At 40.9% G+C, this 16,712-nt stretch overlaps 1 protein-coding gene across 2 annotated transcripts in view; it reads right to left on the reverse strand.

Moving 5' to 3' along the window:
- The window catches only part of veph1 (ventricular zone expressed PH domain-containing 1), a 90,845-nt gene that overhangs the window by 72,424 nt on the left and 1,709 nt on the right, over positions 1–16,712 (reverse strand). For both annotated transcript variants that reach the window (XM_085184556.1, XM_085184555.1), the window contains exons 2-4: positions 5,685–6,239; positions 5,299–5,517; positions 1,942–2,116 (exon numbers count right to left, since the gene is read on the reverse strand). In XM_085184556.1, the coding sequence (XP_085040682.1) occupies positions 1,942–2,116; positions 5,299–5,517; positions 5,685–5,822 (532 nt within the window). In that variant the 5' untranslated portion in view covers positions 5,823–6,239. The remainder of the gene's footprint in view (positions 1–1,941; positions 2,117–5,298; positions 5,518–5,684; positions 6,240–16,712) is intronic.

Consider the following 16,712-nt stretch of genomic DNA (forward strand, 5'->3'; position numbering starts at 1 on the left):
CCCACAAAGAAGGCTAGGTATTCGTGTGCACTTTCATGTCCAGTAGTGTAGTAAAAGGTGATGACTTTGAGGGTGTCGTGTATCTAGTGGAAAGAAATGTTAGCGCTATATTTTTAAAACAGCCGTTACATACATGCATCTCTGGAGGAGCCGGCAATCAGGAACTCGATACGTGCGGAGACTACAGAGTGCAAATGTTGAAGTGAAAAAGCATTACAGTGACACTGAGGTATTATTATTACCTTCCCTAATTTATCAGATTCATAAGTTTGACTGTGATGTAATACTCTGCGAGGGCCGACGACTCAAACAGCCAGAATCCTGGGATGATATGTAGAAAAATCCAAATGTGAGTAAACCACAGTTAAGTGTAATAGCACATTGAGCATATTGTTTGTAGCATGAATCCCTGTATTTTTCACTATTTTCAACTGCGTAACAGTGCATGTCTGTATTTGCAAGTTGTTGCTTTTATTCCATTCCTTTGTGGTTTAGCTGATTGGATGGGATGAAAGCATTTTGTAGGGAAAAGTTGTTTATTTAGTCATCATTTAGCAGCAGTTACTTCAACCTGTCTTTTTGGCAGCTTCTCTTTTCTTCCCCCTCGTATTTCATGTATCCAAATGAAAATAAAAAGACATCCCTTTTTTTTCTCTTTTTGTTAAGAAACTAGTTACACATTTATGGACTATGGGTGCTAATTGTCTTGCATCTATAATTAAAGCCCAAATCTGGCAAAAACTCACCTGGAAAACCAGACAGTGAGGAAATAATCTGTTTCATGTGCTGAGCTGCTGGCAGAAAAGTGGGAGCATCGAGCACCACTGTGGTGGGCATCCCACTGTGGTACAGTGTGAGGTGATTAGTGTGTGTGTGTGTGTGTGTGTGTGTGTGTGTGTGTGTGTGTGTCTGCACGTGAGGTTATAGGTTCAACATGTTCCCAGAGGCACTGACTGATTCACATAAAAAAAAAACATAACAGCACATCCAAATACATATACTCAGGCCCTCCCTGTATTATCCTATGATCATGTGTGTGTGTGTGAGTGAGAGAGCATGTGTGCCTCAGGGTAAACAGATCTCCATTAAGCAGGGCTGACTGTGGACCCTGTACCTTTAGGGACCTCACTAATGAGCAACATGTATGTTAAAAAGAGGTTAAAAGGGCTTCAAAAAACATAGTGGGCATAGCCTTCTGTAACCACCGACTGGAGGTCAGCTCAGTTACCCTCTCTGACCTGAGCTGTTAAGTAGGGAAGTTGAAGGAAACAGTAATGAGATCAGTGCCTGAGGACAATGTCACCTTATACTCCTCCCCAGTCCTCCCTTCCCTCACATTAGTTCTTCTTCCAGAGCACGTAGGTATTATTGGGCCTTCAGGAGAGATATTTAAAAAGAATTACATGGAAGTGTTTAATAGGCAAAAACAACCACCCAGCATTAGATGTCTTGATCAAAAAAGAGAGAAAGTAGAAGCATTTACAAAGACTTTCTGTAGCATCCACAGGGGCTACGGCAAGAAACACTGTGCAAACAAAAAAAGGTAGCAGTTCTCCTTCCTCCAAACTAATTCTTATACATCAAAGCTCCACGAGGGAAACAATGACGTATGTGACGTGCATTGTATGACCTCAGCTACAACTGTAGATTACAATAATAATTCCATTTTCCACTCCAGTAAAAACAGCTGATCCTATTGTTTCAGATCTACTAGGATCCCTCGTGGTACAAACGTGTTGTTCCTACAAGTCAAGACAACAACTACATTAAAAGACATTCAGTCCTGTAATACCCCTGTTAGAAAATCCATTAAAATTTCAGTTCTTCTCCAAAGCTCTTACAGTCTCAAACCACCCACACACGTAGTCGTTGTAGTTTCTCTACAAAATAAAGGTAACCAGTTTCCTTTCTTGTGTGCGAGCATTTGTACGTGTATCCTACCTCCCAGCACGCTGACTGTTATGGCCTCTGTGTGTTCAGCCAGCAGATCGGCCTTGGCTATAGCGGCCAGAGAGAGGTAACTGGACATGTTCCTGCTCAGCTCCCTGTTGCCCCTCTGCAGGAACCGCACAGCCACCGGGACAGCCAGCACCATGACCGAAGGACAACTGTAGTTCTGCAGAGACATGTTATAGGAGAGGAGACACTCTGTTAAAGACGACATTCTCACAGTAAATATTTGTTTTCTAACATTTTAAGAGACATGCCAGCGACTGGTCAAAGCAGCACAAGTCCACAGATTTTGTTTTTGTAAAGTGAGCATGATTGGCAATCACTGTAACTCTGAACAAGGGGACACAGAGCGAGCGCATTCACAGAGAAATCAGTCTGACTTGAATTAAGCTCACTTCTTAAAAGGAAAGGGCAGCAAAGCAGGCTTAATTTTACAGTCCTGACCTTTACTTCTCATTATCTATAAAGGAGAGTAACAAGATCAGATGCCTGTCCTTTGCTGTTTCTGATCTTTCTGAACAACATGTGCATGGTGTTAACGCTCATTAGAACAGACAGCACAGCCTAAAGATCCTCATTAACAGCAAGCCACGCATCAAATATATTTAGTAACTTGAAACAAAGAGCGCCAGCAGTACTTTCCTCAACCCATGTGATAAGTGCCACAGAGATTAAAACAGGCTATAAGAATGAAGAACAGGGGGAGAGACTGCATTGTATTGAAAGACATATGCACAAGTTTGTGTTCTGAACGCTCACGGACCGCGGGATCGGGATTCAAAATGCGCCAGCACCCTCCAGAGGACAGTTTGATACGAACTTCATGTTCACTGCAGCTCACATATATTTATTTAACACTTGTAAACCCAAATCTAAAACATCTTTTTCACATTTGTTTCTATTCACACACCTAAGGCCTCTAAGTCTTTACTATATATATCTATTTTCAGGATTTATATTTTATGTCTATCATCAAAAACTGCTCAATCAATGATTTGGGGAGTGTAGTCTCTCTCTGTCATGCCTCTGGTTTTTCACATGGTGGCAGTGCAGGCACTGCAAAAACTATTTTACCCACTAATATAAACTGTGTAAACACCTTCACTTCATTTATTATCAGGCACCAAAATATAGAAGAATCACCATGAAATGCAGTGTTGGCACTGGAGCTGAGACATTTTAGAGTACAAACTGTTTTTAGTCTGTCTAAAGAGGGACGATCTGAACACTCAGTGTGAAGGCTGTCATGTTTGACAGCTACAGGCAGCAGGCATGAGGTGCCAGTAGTGTTCTTCTTTTGACACATGAATTAATGCATTGATTTATTAATCTTTCCTGTCATCTTGTACTACACTTCAATGACAACGCACGTCAAAGAGCTCATATGACGTGAATCGTCTCTCTTTTTCTCTGAGGGAGTTTCTGTGGGAAAATAAGACAAGTGTCTATAATTCAAAATGACAGGGAGGGAAAGAGAGAACGGAAGGGGTCAGAGATAAAGGTGGATGGAGGGCAAGAGAGGAAGGAAAGAGATGTGGAAAAATGACATGAAGAGAAACAGAGTTTTAGAGATAAAGAAAAAGAGAAAAGGAATGGCTGTCCTGATAAGTGCAGGAGCTCGGACATCAGAGCCAGAAGGTGCCGTCAGAGCTGTCAGAACTTTTAACCTCACTTGTGTGTGTGTGTGTGTGTGTGTGTGTGTGTGTGTGTGTGTGTGTGTGTGTGTGTGTGTGTGTGTGTGTGTGTCTTTCCTGAGGAGTCAGTCTCATTATGGTGGTATTAACCACATTCCCTTTCCCAAGAAAAAAGAGGGAGGGAGAGAAAGAAGGTGGAGGGGAGTCGCTCTGCTTTTATACCTTTCAGCACTGGAGGTCTGAAAATGGGGAAAATAGGTGAGTTTTAAATGTACATTTTCATGCCTCCCCCCCAGCAGTGATTACATAAAGTATATTTGCTCTTAAAGGGAAACTTCCCCTCTGGAGATCATGTATTATTAATTTTTATTTTAACTCTTCTGCTTGTACCGTTTTGTGAGGCTTTTTCCCCCCTCGTGCACCAACGTTGCCTTCCTTAACTTGTTTTCCCCCGCAAAGCCTTTACACCCTCGTGTTTACCACCAATGCTTTAAAGAGCTTTAGCATAGCATTGCTCACGTGCATTAAAAAAAAACATGCAACCAGCCCCAAAACTATAACCTGTCAAAGGTCACATGACAAAGAGGAAGACGAAAAAAGTGCTTTTTTCTGTTTTCTTTGCATTTTTCTACTCAAATTTGATTATGCCCGTTTTCTGATGAGCTTGACAGTTTTACTTCTTAGAGAAGAAAACTATTACCAAACCCTTAATACAACAGCTATTGATGACGTCTAATGTAGTGCATATTAATGCATCAGTAAAATATGTTATAGCCAAGTGCTCCCAATGGCCTTTTTCCATTCTGCAAGTCTGTGTATTTGTGTGTGAGTATCCTGTAGACACTCATAAAAGCAGGCGGTTCAAAGTACTTAATGTGGTTGCAAGTTGCAACTGTACAAGCTATAGGTGTGTGGCTGAGATGAAAGGGAATGTTTGAGTACTTTGCAAAAGTCTGAGCCCACTCCTCATTTTTTTACGTTTTGTTAGGAAAATGGAAAATATGTGCAATGAATTATTAAAACTCGTACAAATATATATGGAAATCCAGAATACAAGCCAAAAACAGAGTTTGAGCAATTTTAATGATGAGTGAATATTTGCAGCGACCACCTTTATTATTCAACACAGCCTGAACTCTCTCAGGCAGCTTTCTTGTCATTTTCTTAAGTAGTCTTCAGGAAAAGTTCTCCAGATTTCCTATAGGAGATTTAAAGCTCTTCTAAGGATGTTTTCCTGATGGTATTAAATGGTGAATCAAAATCTGATGGCACTTTTCTGCGTTTGTCAATTTAGACAAGATCTCTGACACCACTGACTGAAATGCAGCTGCAAACCATGACAGAGCCTCCACGGTGTTTTGCTGATGGTTATAGACGCTCACTGTTGTGTCTCTCTCCTGACCTCCTCTGCACATTCTGACAATGATTTGAATCAGAAATTTGAGATTTGGATTAATCCCTCAATCAGACCTGTTGCCACTGATTTTCAGTCCAGTTGTTGTATAATCCAAAGAAAACTTTTGAAAGACTTTCAGAAACACTAAAAAACTACTGTAAATTTTAAGTTTCATCCCATGAGCACTAAAAGTATCTTGGAGCTAAATACCCTAAGCACACATAATATCCTGAGAGGTTTCTGAGTATGTGTGTCCTTTATGTGCTTCAGGTAAAACAAACAATGATGTGTGCATGCGAGCGAATGTGTGTATACCTGCAGGATACAGCTGGTGATGTCAGAGGCTATCTTAGCATGCGGAGTGTCCTCTGTGTTTTCACCTTGTGGGGTGAGGTTATGCTCCAGACAGGACTCCCACAGTCCCACCAGAGCCGTGCTGTGTCGCTCGATGGAGCCCGTCTCCCTTATGGCTGTGGTGATGCGTGTTATGCAAATCTCCACCACTGCCTGGTCATTGTCATTGGTCAAATAGTCCTGTCAGCCAGGAACAGGATGCAAAATTAGGAATACAATGATAAAGTAAGGACAAAATCAATGAATTATGCATAAGGGCATAAATAATTAATGGCATCTGCTTTGTAATTTTTGAATAAATACCAACTGTGTGTGTTGGTTGCACTGATCTAAACACATCAACTTACCGGTGAGCAGGAGATTGCCTTAATCTGGTCCAGAGCTTGAGACAGACAGTCTTCAATGTCTGCGTCCTCCAGAGAGAACAGATCACCTGCTCTGGACAGATCCCTCTGGCCGAGCACTTGGCTAAACAGCTGGTGCATCCTTGTCCTGGTTTAGGACCTTGAGACGAGCCTGGGACAGCCTCCGCACAGTTTAAGATCACTTAACTGAGAAAGTCGCTGACATAATGTCTTGAATACAATAGCAACTTTTCCTTCACCTCCTGGTTTTAGAAAGATATTTAAATAGACGACTCTTTTCTGCCAGGGATGGGAGAAAGCAAGTCTTTCTAAAATGTAATAAAGCTGAAATATATGAAGATTTTCAGGCACACACTTTTATACAGAAAGAAATATCGAATGCATCATATTAGGACTTGATAGTTTTATCATTTTTGTTAAAATCCTCTCCGGCGCAGTCCAGAATCAGGTAAGTTTGACGGGTTTGGCCCAACATTTTTCTGGGTCTGCCTGAGGCCTGTTACCATGGAGACAGGGCAGTCCTTCTGCAGCTGAGTCCTGAAGGAGAGAGGACAAAAAAAAAAAGAGAGAGTGAAGGATTAAATTAACTAAAGAGAAGGAAATGCTGGGATCGTCATTTTGCACACAAAATCGTCTTCCAGGAAGAGATCATTTGAAAAGCTGGGAAATTAATTCGGAGCAAGTCAGAGATACTGTCATCGGATCGGCATCGGCATCGGCATCGGATATTTAATTTTTAAATTTTTTTAATCGGATATTTAATTTTGCATGTGATTTTTTGCTCTCCAAAACATCTCAATTACAGGAGTAGTGGTGCATAAGAAACAACATTCATTGCAAGACATAGACATGAAGATTGATACAACTCTTATCTGTTAAAAATACTGCTTACTTTAGCTTAGTCTAAATCCTGGAAACAAAAAGGTTCAGCATGAATTTCACATTCTGTTTGTTGTACCAATTAAACAAATAAGATGTGCATTAGTTAGCTGCAGGTTAATTGTGTTTTCTTTTAAAAGGACCTAATAGTCCAACCAGTTGAATCCTGTTCCTAACCATTTTATTACAGTTAAAGCGCAGGATTCCAGTGTAGAGGGTTCAGTTGGGGGCAGTGGGGGTAGTGCTTTAACTAGCTTGTGTATTTATGGCCCCAAGTCCCATAACAACACAACGGTGCAGTAAAAATGTCCATACAGCTGTGACAGAGCTTTGAACCTCATAATGGCCACTGTGCTAGAGATGTAACTGAGTGTGAAAGCTCACCTGTGTGAGATGTAGAAAGGTACAGACTGAGATTCACCACTCTGCCTGTCTCTGGTAAATGGACTGGTTCTTATATAGTGCACTTCTACTCTACAACATGCCTCTCATTTGGAGAAAAGTTGCTGGGGCAGCATGTGAATGTGGGACTGAAGGTAAAAGCATGTGCTCCACTCCAGAGACCTGTGTGTTGGCATCGCTAAGTTATAGTAAATAAATAATCTTATATCTAAATCTTAGCCAGACAGCATTTAATCATATCGCACATATTTAGAAAATGATAGCAGGGAGCATAGCAAGTTAAAAGGGAGTCCCTGGCCCGCTGCCCAAATCAGAGTCTAACCACAAGTTCTCAGTTAAAGCCCGTTATTTATTAATGCATACCAATACCTGAGAGCAAATTACTCCAGGGTGAACCAAGGCCAGACCAACAAATGGAACCAGCTTTATCTGAAAGAACAGTGCTGATCACACACACAAACACACACACTTTTTTCCCGTCACAGTCTGACTAAAACCGAAATAAGAAATAACTAAAATACACACAAAAGTTTTCTTTTCCACAGTCATTTAAGTGCAATAAAGGAACTATTGTTCTACACTTGAAATTACTCGATATTTTTTTTTCTTCATCTTTGTCTGTTTAAAAAAAGAAACCTAACTTCACCTGTAAATGCACTTTGTGTGTATTTATTTGACTCTAAGCGCTATGTACTCAGACCTAGCTCATATGTACAAATGGCAAATAAAAGTTTTAATCTTTATCTATTGTATTTACATAAGTGAAAACAAAACTGAATGAAAGGCACGCGGTAAGCCTAACACCCTAAAATAAGCAAAGCGGAAGAAAACTGTGCAAAAGATAAATGCAGTTCACGCCCTCTGCTTCACTGACATAAACAACATGTGGGTTAATCGTTTGCAAAGAGCTGCAAAGGTCTCTAAACAAGAAACACACGCATTTTCACAGAGGTTTACCGGTCGAGGATGGAACCAGGGCTTTTAAAATGGCCAGACGTTGACCCGCAGGTACACTCAAAGATCCTCAAAGCTAAAGGCGTCACATCGGTACACAAAGAATTAAAAAAAGAAACAACTTACTAAACTGCAAGAAATGCAATAATAGGCATAACACCAACGTCTTCCAAAAGACCAAGAGAGCGCATCTGCCATCACATTCTCTGTTTCTTTCTTGAAAATCCTGCACAAGGAGCGACCACCTCACGAATCTGGATGGAGTATTTGGAGTAAAAAAAAACAAGGAGAGCTTTGGCAGTCTGTATCTAGCGGCATGAGTAAGTTAAAACATGACAATAATATGTTGCATATCTGGTGCAACTCTAACTGTTATACTCTACACTATAGCACAAATAATGTATTATAATGATTGGTAAAGTAAATAAAGGTAAAGAGTCGAACAGAATACACAGTGTCCTGGTGTTATGAATGGAGTTCAAAGTTGTGGTAACTGAAAAGTAGCATGTTAACCATTTACTTGCATTACTGTTACTCTTGTCAGCTTCAATTAAACATTAAATCGTTCACACCGGAGCGACGCCGGAAGGGCAAAGGATTACATATGCACACGCACACATACACACACCCACTGAGACTGCTTCTAAAAGTGTGACATAGGGCTTAGCGCTCCTTATTTTCTATACAGAAACGTAAACACGTAAACACGCTGCTATTCTCGCCATCGTCGCTGCTTTCTGGGCGGTTTGAAGTATTCGCGCACGCCTTCTTTCTGAAGCAGCCACCCGGCGTGTCTGCTGCCTGTAATCACGATGACTTTGCTCACAGCAGACCTCTGCCTCCTTTGAGAGGACGAGCAGCTAAACATATGTATCTGTGTCATTTTCTGCTTCCTGCACCAGCTTCCCTCTACAATCAGACATCGTCTCATCCTCGCACCGTTTCACTGAAAGCCACACTGGAGCGAGCCCAAGCCAGACCAAAAGGAACGCACAAAGCTGACCACTTGGGAGGCCGTTATCTGTCCTGCCAAGCCAGCGACGGCCATGGAAACCCAACCATTGCCAGGATACCACATCGGGAATTCTTACTGGTCCGAGCCGTGGCTTTGGGAGCGAAACAACAAAACAGCCATAAACACAGAGCAAAGAGGTTTATCTGTCGCACAAAGACAGGCCAACACACAGTTGTGAAGGTGAATAATCACAAGCTCTTTCTGTGCAAGGAGTTCCCAAAAATACAGTATGAGTGTGTTGTTATTTACACTGTGAACATATACTCCTGTACACTGTGTATTTCTTAACCTTTTGATAAGGATGTACTGTATGACATACACACTTTCCTGGAAGTGTGTACAGCCATTCAAAACTAATCCCACCAAGAAACCAGACATCAATGGATGACATTTTCTGGGCTAAATCTGGTCAGCTAGTGAAAGCCTTTAAAAATATGCCACTTCACATATAAATTTGTTCAAAAAGTAAAAGCTGAAGAGTCCTCTTTGCAGCGTATTGGAAAGACTAATTTTTAACAAATGTGCTTGTGCTATTTGTATACATGTGGCTACAAATTAGGGCATCTGAGAAAGAAGGTTTTGAGTATAAACCCCCCGGTTGGTTGGTTGTAGGCTTTCTGTGTGGATTTGCATGTTTTCCTTGGGCTTGTGTAAGTACTCAGGTTTCCTCCTACAGTTCAAAGACATACCAAATGTCAACATTGCTTAGAGGTCTTTTCGGTAAGTTTTTGCTCAGTGGGTTATGGTCTAATACACCAGTCCTAATAAATAAATTGTAGCTTCATTTGGACTAAAATGTCCCATTTTTGTGTTTTAAAGACATGATGAGCATTCAGAGCTGTAGAAACTGAATTATACTGCAATATCATGTGTATCTAGCACAAACTGTATATAATAGGTGAATGTAAGCTGTGCATCTGAACAGCATTCCTGCATTCCTTTTAATGGCCAGTAGGGGATGATTATTCAGTTTGCTACTAAAAAAAGCAAAACACAGTTTTAGAGAGAAAATTAAATGACTTATCACTTAAATTATGAACTCAGTTAACAATTTCTTAACTGTTTTTTTTGTTTACATTGCTAACTTGTTGTTGTATTTAATACAACATCGCAGTTATTTTGTAACTAATGTCCAACGCGGAGAAAGATGTTTCATCAAACAAACTTTAATGCGTAGCTAGCGCTCACAACGGTTTGGGCATGCAGGTTCCTCAGTCAAATCTTCAATCTTTACATCTGGTTTACGGATGTTACCAGAAATGATTTCTACAGTGCCATTTGGCATCATAATTGTGGAAACACGACAGTAGGCAAGGGGGCGGCATATGGCTGTAAGTGTTGTAGTCTAGCATTAGCTCTGCTCCAACTCATCGATATGAAAGGTAGAGACGGCTATGGAAATACTGGTCATTTTAATGATGATAACTGACTCACAAACTATATAAAAATTGTGTTATTGTGTTTTATTTAGACTAACAGACAGAAAATACTACAAATTTAATAAGCTGGCTATAAGACCAGCACCCAGAATTCAAGTTTCTATTCACAGTAACAACATTCACAATGTTATCCTTCTTATGGTATTCTGAAATGCACTTTACCATTTTGTTTGAGACAGCTGGCACTACCGGTGTGAAATCAACTTTGTTCCATGGGCTAAAATGTTAGCAATAGCTAAAATTGTGCCAACATAATGACACTGTAACGTTAGCATCCTACTCGGCAGCCATCCTAACATTTCAGTCTGTGTGTGGTCAACAAAATGTAAAGTTAACATTTTAAATAAATAATCTGCCACCCCATGGATGTGTCAGTATATGGGATGATCATTTAGGCATCAAACTGGGAGTCAAGAATCATGTAATACTACTGGTGTTGGTACCGACTGCTAAATTTCTGGTATTCCTAATCTGGTTTCAGAAAACCAAACATGGCAGTAGCCAAAATCTTAGACTCAAGTTTTTACAAATGAATGGTGGATAAGTCCAGCTTTAAAATAGAGTCAGCTCAGCTTACCTTCCCCAATAATAACTAAGACTGAAAAAGAAAAGAGGCATGGAAAAGAGATGGAAACGACCAAAGAACACCAAGGGGAGGAAAGAATGAGAAATGGAGGAGCCACCAGACCGAGTCCCAGACTGAGAGAAAGCTGGAGATGGATTATGTTTCCATTAGCCCAGCTTTATTCCACCTGTGTGCCCAACAACACTTGCATTCACCTTTACATACAGCATACGTATGCTTCTGTCTCTCCTTACTAGTGAAATGCTGTGTTATGTAATGTATCCTTTCCTACTCTTACTATGTCACAGCCCGCCTGAGTAACTGAGTAGCAGTGTGCATGTGCGTGTGTGTGTGTGTGTACAAGCAGAGAAAAAAATGGGCCTCAGGAATTTCAGTTCTTTAATAATCAGCTAGTTACTATTAATCACCAAGCTACGGCTCAACAAGCTTAGGAATGCAGCCTTTGAGCACGCACACACACACACACACACACACACACACACACACACACACACACACACACACACACACACACACACACACACACACACACGCATGCAGTCATATTTCTTTCACAGGACATTACATTACCTTAAATTTATTAACCTCACACTTAACCGTCACCCTAAAAGTTTACAGTGCAGGAATAGATGCGTCTGCACATATGAAGAACACAAATTGTAGTTCCACAGTTAACAACACACAGTGAGTTGTGTCTGTAAGTGTCTTGTTGTTGGTGTGTTGTCAGTCTTCCCCAAACCCGTTCTGATAAGATAAATGATTCCAGGGAAATTCAAAGAAATAGCGCTCTAGCAGGTACCCACATGTTGAAGGCAAGCTGGGTGCCGCTGGGTGAGGGGTAACAGAGGGTGCGTGCTTGGGGAGGGCAATACGAATGTTAGGGGGTTATGTGAGGACAATGGGCCTCTCCTTCTTCCTTGCCTCCACCACTGGCACTACTGTCTTGATTCAGAGAAAACACTGCCTCTTTTGTATGGCCTATGAAGACAGACCAGCCCCCCCTCTTTTCCCTCCTCTCTCCCTCTGCTCAGTCAGCCCTGTCTTTCTGTGTAATGTGCACCTGCTCGGCCTGCAAGACATCGCACACACACACACACACACACACACAAACTTGAGAAAGGAGCTGTGGGGAGACAGAAGAGACTATAGAAGAAAGAGCCTGCGTTGTGCATTCCCTGCATTCATATCAGGCTGAGCGTGAATTCAGAAGCTGCGTGTTGAAGAAGAAAGAAAGATTTGGTTCGTCAAACAAAGTTTAACTATCTCAATAACGACATTGAGTTGTACGTGTTCATGTTTACTTCATTTGCAAAGCACAAGTCAATGTTTGCTGCTTACGGTGGTTGTTGATCAGAGCGTATCCTGACGAATTTGGCCAACTCAGTCAAAAAAAGTTTAAGATGCCATGAAGTGTTTTTGCTTAGATATTCCTCCCACAGTTTTCCTAATGAACATTGAATGAACACATTTTTATTTATACAGCAAAACCCAGAGCCTACAGCCACAGAGGTGTAGACAGACTATTTTTCTATGAAATGTATTCAAATGAAATGTATTTTATTGATTGGTATGCGTTGAATTTAAGCTTGATTTAGACTTCTAAGGAAAATCTACCTCCTAATTTACAACATAAAGAAGCAAGCAGGAAACCCCTTTTAACCCTACACCACAACCTTCCACGCCATTCAGGTCGTCGCGGTTCGGGTCGACCCGACACAGATCTATTTCTCGGGAGGTGCACGGTCATCATTTGTTTATGCAGATATGAGTTCCAGTGCAAAGGTACAGAATGAGGACTCGCATAACCAAAATGTACATAAATAGATACAAATTTATATTAAAAAAAATTGGCCATGGTTGCTAAAATTATTATTATTTTGGCTTACAATAAAACTACTATGTCAATGGGTGAATTGTGTTAGTGTGGAACAACTGCCACAGAAAAATGTTATCCCTCAAAAAGTTGTGGTGGAAAATGTAAATCCAGTTCTAAGAATGTGTGTGTGGCCCACACCCATACAACCTGATGCATGGGGTGTTTGGAGGGGGGGCAGTCTTTAATCCGTGCTGGCTGTGGCCACTTTTGGTGATCTACTGCAATCTACTCCTGTCTGGCTGGACCAGTGACCGCTCAACCAACGAGTGACTACGGTGACTTTAATTTATACAATTAAAGCAAACAAATATTCAGCAAATCTGAACATCTCAAGTCTCCAGCAGTTAAAAGGAGTCATTTTATATTCTCGGTTTTATTTACATTTTTACTTTTTATACTTTAAATGGTGAAAATACGGCTTTTTTTGTCCTCAAAAATCCTTCTGCCGTATCCGTAAAAGACTGCACCTTCCATATCGATTACTTGATTAAAGTCTGGTTAGTTAAGTAGCTATTCTATAACTGGGCCAATCAGTTATGTAACTGATGCCTTGGATTGAATGAATAAGTACGATGAAGGCTCCCTGAAGACATCTGTGGAAGTAGGTCCACACTGCCACGGAGAACTGAGTTAAGACTTGAAAGATAGACCCCCGAGGAGCCTACTGTAGAGGTATTGTATTATATGTGAATCTGTGTGTGTGTGTGTGTGTGTGTGTGTGTGTGTGTGTGCGTTTGTGCTTGTGTGGGACAAAGGGGAAAGTTCTCCATAATTTATGTCCTGCAGTTACGCAGCTGTGGAGCAGCGATTGGGAATTACAGTATGATATGAGCAGGAGAAAACTGCTACAGTGAAACCCTGATGAAAGGAAAGATAAAGAAAAACAGAGAGTGAGCGAGCGAGGAAAACACGGGAGTGAATATCTTACCATCCCTACAGAGAGCGGTCACTATGGGTGTGATAAGACAAAGCAGACCACAGGAACACTTAATGTGACACTGATGGATGTCACACCAACTAAAGCAAGGAGAGCAGATACAGATAAAATCATTTCTGCTTTATGTGCCCTTCACATTTTACCCACAATCTACTTTAAAGGTGATGTTATACTTTACACATCTATGAGGATGCCATTGTCTGAATCCACACCCACATTAACTACATTTTGTCACCAGAGGATGAATGTGACACTCTCCGTGGCTGTCCACGTGCCCTTCAATGTCTGTGAACCACGCAGACATCACACTACAACTACTCATCTATGTGCCACGTACGAGTGAGTGAAATCCCAGCGGCTGAAGGATGATCTGTGAGCTCAACGGTTTCAGAGTCATTGTAGATTGTGTCCTGGGGCCGTGGCAATGAGCAGGGAATATATATCTAATCAGCACTTGATCATAATGTTAGCAGAAATGACCATCATACCATGCCACCGAGTATTTCAGAAACTGCTGATCTGATGGGAATTTCCCACATGACCATCTTTATCGTTAAGATAGTCTCAAAAAGAGGAAACACCCAGAGAGCAGGAGTTCTCTGGATAAAAATGCCTGATAGGAAGGCGACAGTAATTCCATTAACCACTTGTTACAACAAAGGTGTGCAGAAGAGCATCTCTGAACACACAGCAGAAGACCACACCCAGGTGCCACTGCTGTCAACTAAGAACAGGAAACTGAGACTACAGACTGAAAAAGTGCTGCCTGGTCTAATGAGTCTTGATTTCTGTCATCATCATGTCAATATGAACCAAAAGCTACGACGAATGTTTCCAGCACCTTCTTTGGGCCAATTAAGATAGCTCTGAAGGTGAAAGTGGCACAACCAACTACAAACAGCCTGTACCTAACAATCCTGTGTGTCACTGATGTCAATAATGCACTGAAAAAAAAAAACAATTTACACCCAAAATGATTACATGTAAATTCCCATTTAATTTTGTTACATAAGTGCAATGTAAATATTCAATATGATGGAATCTGGTCAAATTAAATGTACTTTTTTGCCGTACATTCAGTTTATGCCGAGCATATTTTCCTTACTGATTAATTATTTGAACAAATAAAACTTGGATTTTTATACATTTCATTTGCATTTTACTTCAAAAAAACATTGTGTCATGTCTAAAAAGTACAAGACGTTTTTTTGAGTGTATAATCATTTCAGATATTGTTGTTTGTGTATCTTGTTTATGTTCGTGACCTCACAAACTCGTTTCTCTGTAGCCTCATAGTGAGCAGTTGCGATAACACAGTTCAAACAATAAACCTCAACTGATAGTAACAACTACCTTTTATTGATTCTAACATTTCGACGAAATGGGCCACTACACTACTTATTGATTGTGCTGACAATTATAAAAAATAATGGCTCTTCTAATAATTAAATAAATGGATATTATTAATACTCATCATGCTGTTGCTACAGTATGCCAAAAACACATAATCTGTGATTAAAAGTTAGTTTTCTGCTTTTGAGTAATCACTTAAACTCTCATTTTCAGCCTAGAAACTTATTTTAGGACTCACTGTGCTACATTCTGAAAGTGAAAATAATTTAACTTCTAGACAGGTTGAAAAAATGAACACATCAAAGAGAACAAAGAGCCTCTATAGACTAATCTGAGTTGAGCTCATTCCTCCTTCCATTTTGTGTGTTTGTAGTCGTGTGTGTTTGTGTGTGTGTGAGCCCGAAATGTTCTCTGCAGGCATAACTGTGTCAAATAGCACTGAATCCACCCTAAAGAGTGCACGTTTGGGTTGCGGGCTTCTCTTTTTTCTCTGATTTGGCTCTGCTGTGCTGCGAGACTCATAACTGCTGAGAGGATTTCCACAGCAGAGGGGGAGCAGTGCTGGTTGAAATAGTGCATTACCGCCACACTCAGCCAACTAACACTCATGCACACTTTCAAGACCATTCATTATTCATTACTCCCCGCTGCCTTCCACAGCCCGAACTCGGTCTCGTGCTCGGAGCTGAGCGGAAGCGTGCTCCGGATTCAGCGTACGGGCCTGACTCATCATCATCAGGACGTGATTCTTATTAGAAAGCGATTGTTTAATGTGTATCTAAACTTGGAAGTGTTCTCATAACCTGCATCCTGCATGTTATCCAGGCTTCCTGTTTCCTGAGTGAGTGGAATGAATAGCAGAAATGAGCAATGAAAGTTGGCTTTTACTGTCATATATAATCACCTACAGTATGATTTACAGATAAGGAGCAAGGATTTTTTTTTAAATCAGCTTTTCCAAACAACCTAGTCTTATTTTATTTACTTACATTATTTTACTTAGAAACGAAATCAGCAATCCCAGTTTATTCTTCTTTGGCAAATTTCTCCAGCTCCTCCAGATTTGATGGTCTTCTGGCATGGATCTTGAGGGCTTTGTGCAGGCCAGTGAGCTATGTTAACTTTGGTTAGCAGGAGCGACGTATGGTTTGGCTCGTTGTTGTGCTGAAGACAAAGGGATGACTCAGATCCAGTTTTGCTACTGACTGCTGGAGGTTGTCACACGTCCTTCTTTCTTCATGATTCCTTCCACCTTAATGAGATTCCCAGTTTCAGATACACTGGAGCATCTTCACAGCATTTTGCTCCCATCACCGTGCTTCACCGTGGGGATGGTGATCTCTGGATTGTACGGCTCTCCCTTCTTTCTCCAAACAGCTGTGGTTTCGTCTCATCTGACCAAAGGATGTGTTTCCAGTAAGCATAATCTTTCTCCAGGTCGTCTCTGACATACTTCCGTGTAACTGTACGGTGCGTCTTCGGCAGAAGTGGAATTTTACTTGGTCTGTTCTAGTGATTTTCTTCTTTGAGACTACAATTCCTGAAAAAGTCATTCACTAATGCCCTGGC

Source organism: Neolamprologus multifasciatus, chromosome 14, assembly GCF_963576455.1.
Source record: "Neolamprologus multifasciatus chromosome 14, fNeoMul1.2, whole genome shotgun sequence".
In the NCBI taxonomy this organism is placed as follows: Eukaryota; Metazoa; Chordata; class Actinopteri; order Cichliformes; family Cichlidae; genus Neolamprologus; species Neolamprologus multifasciatus.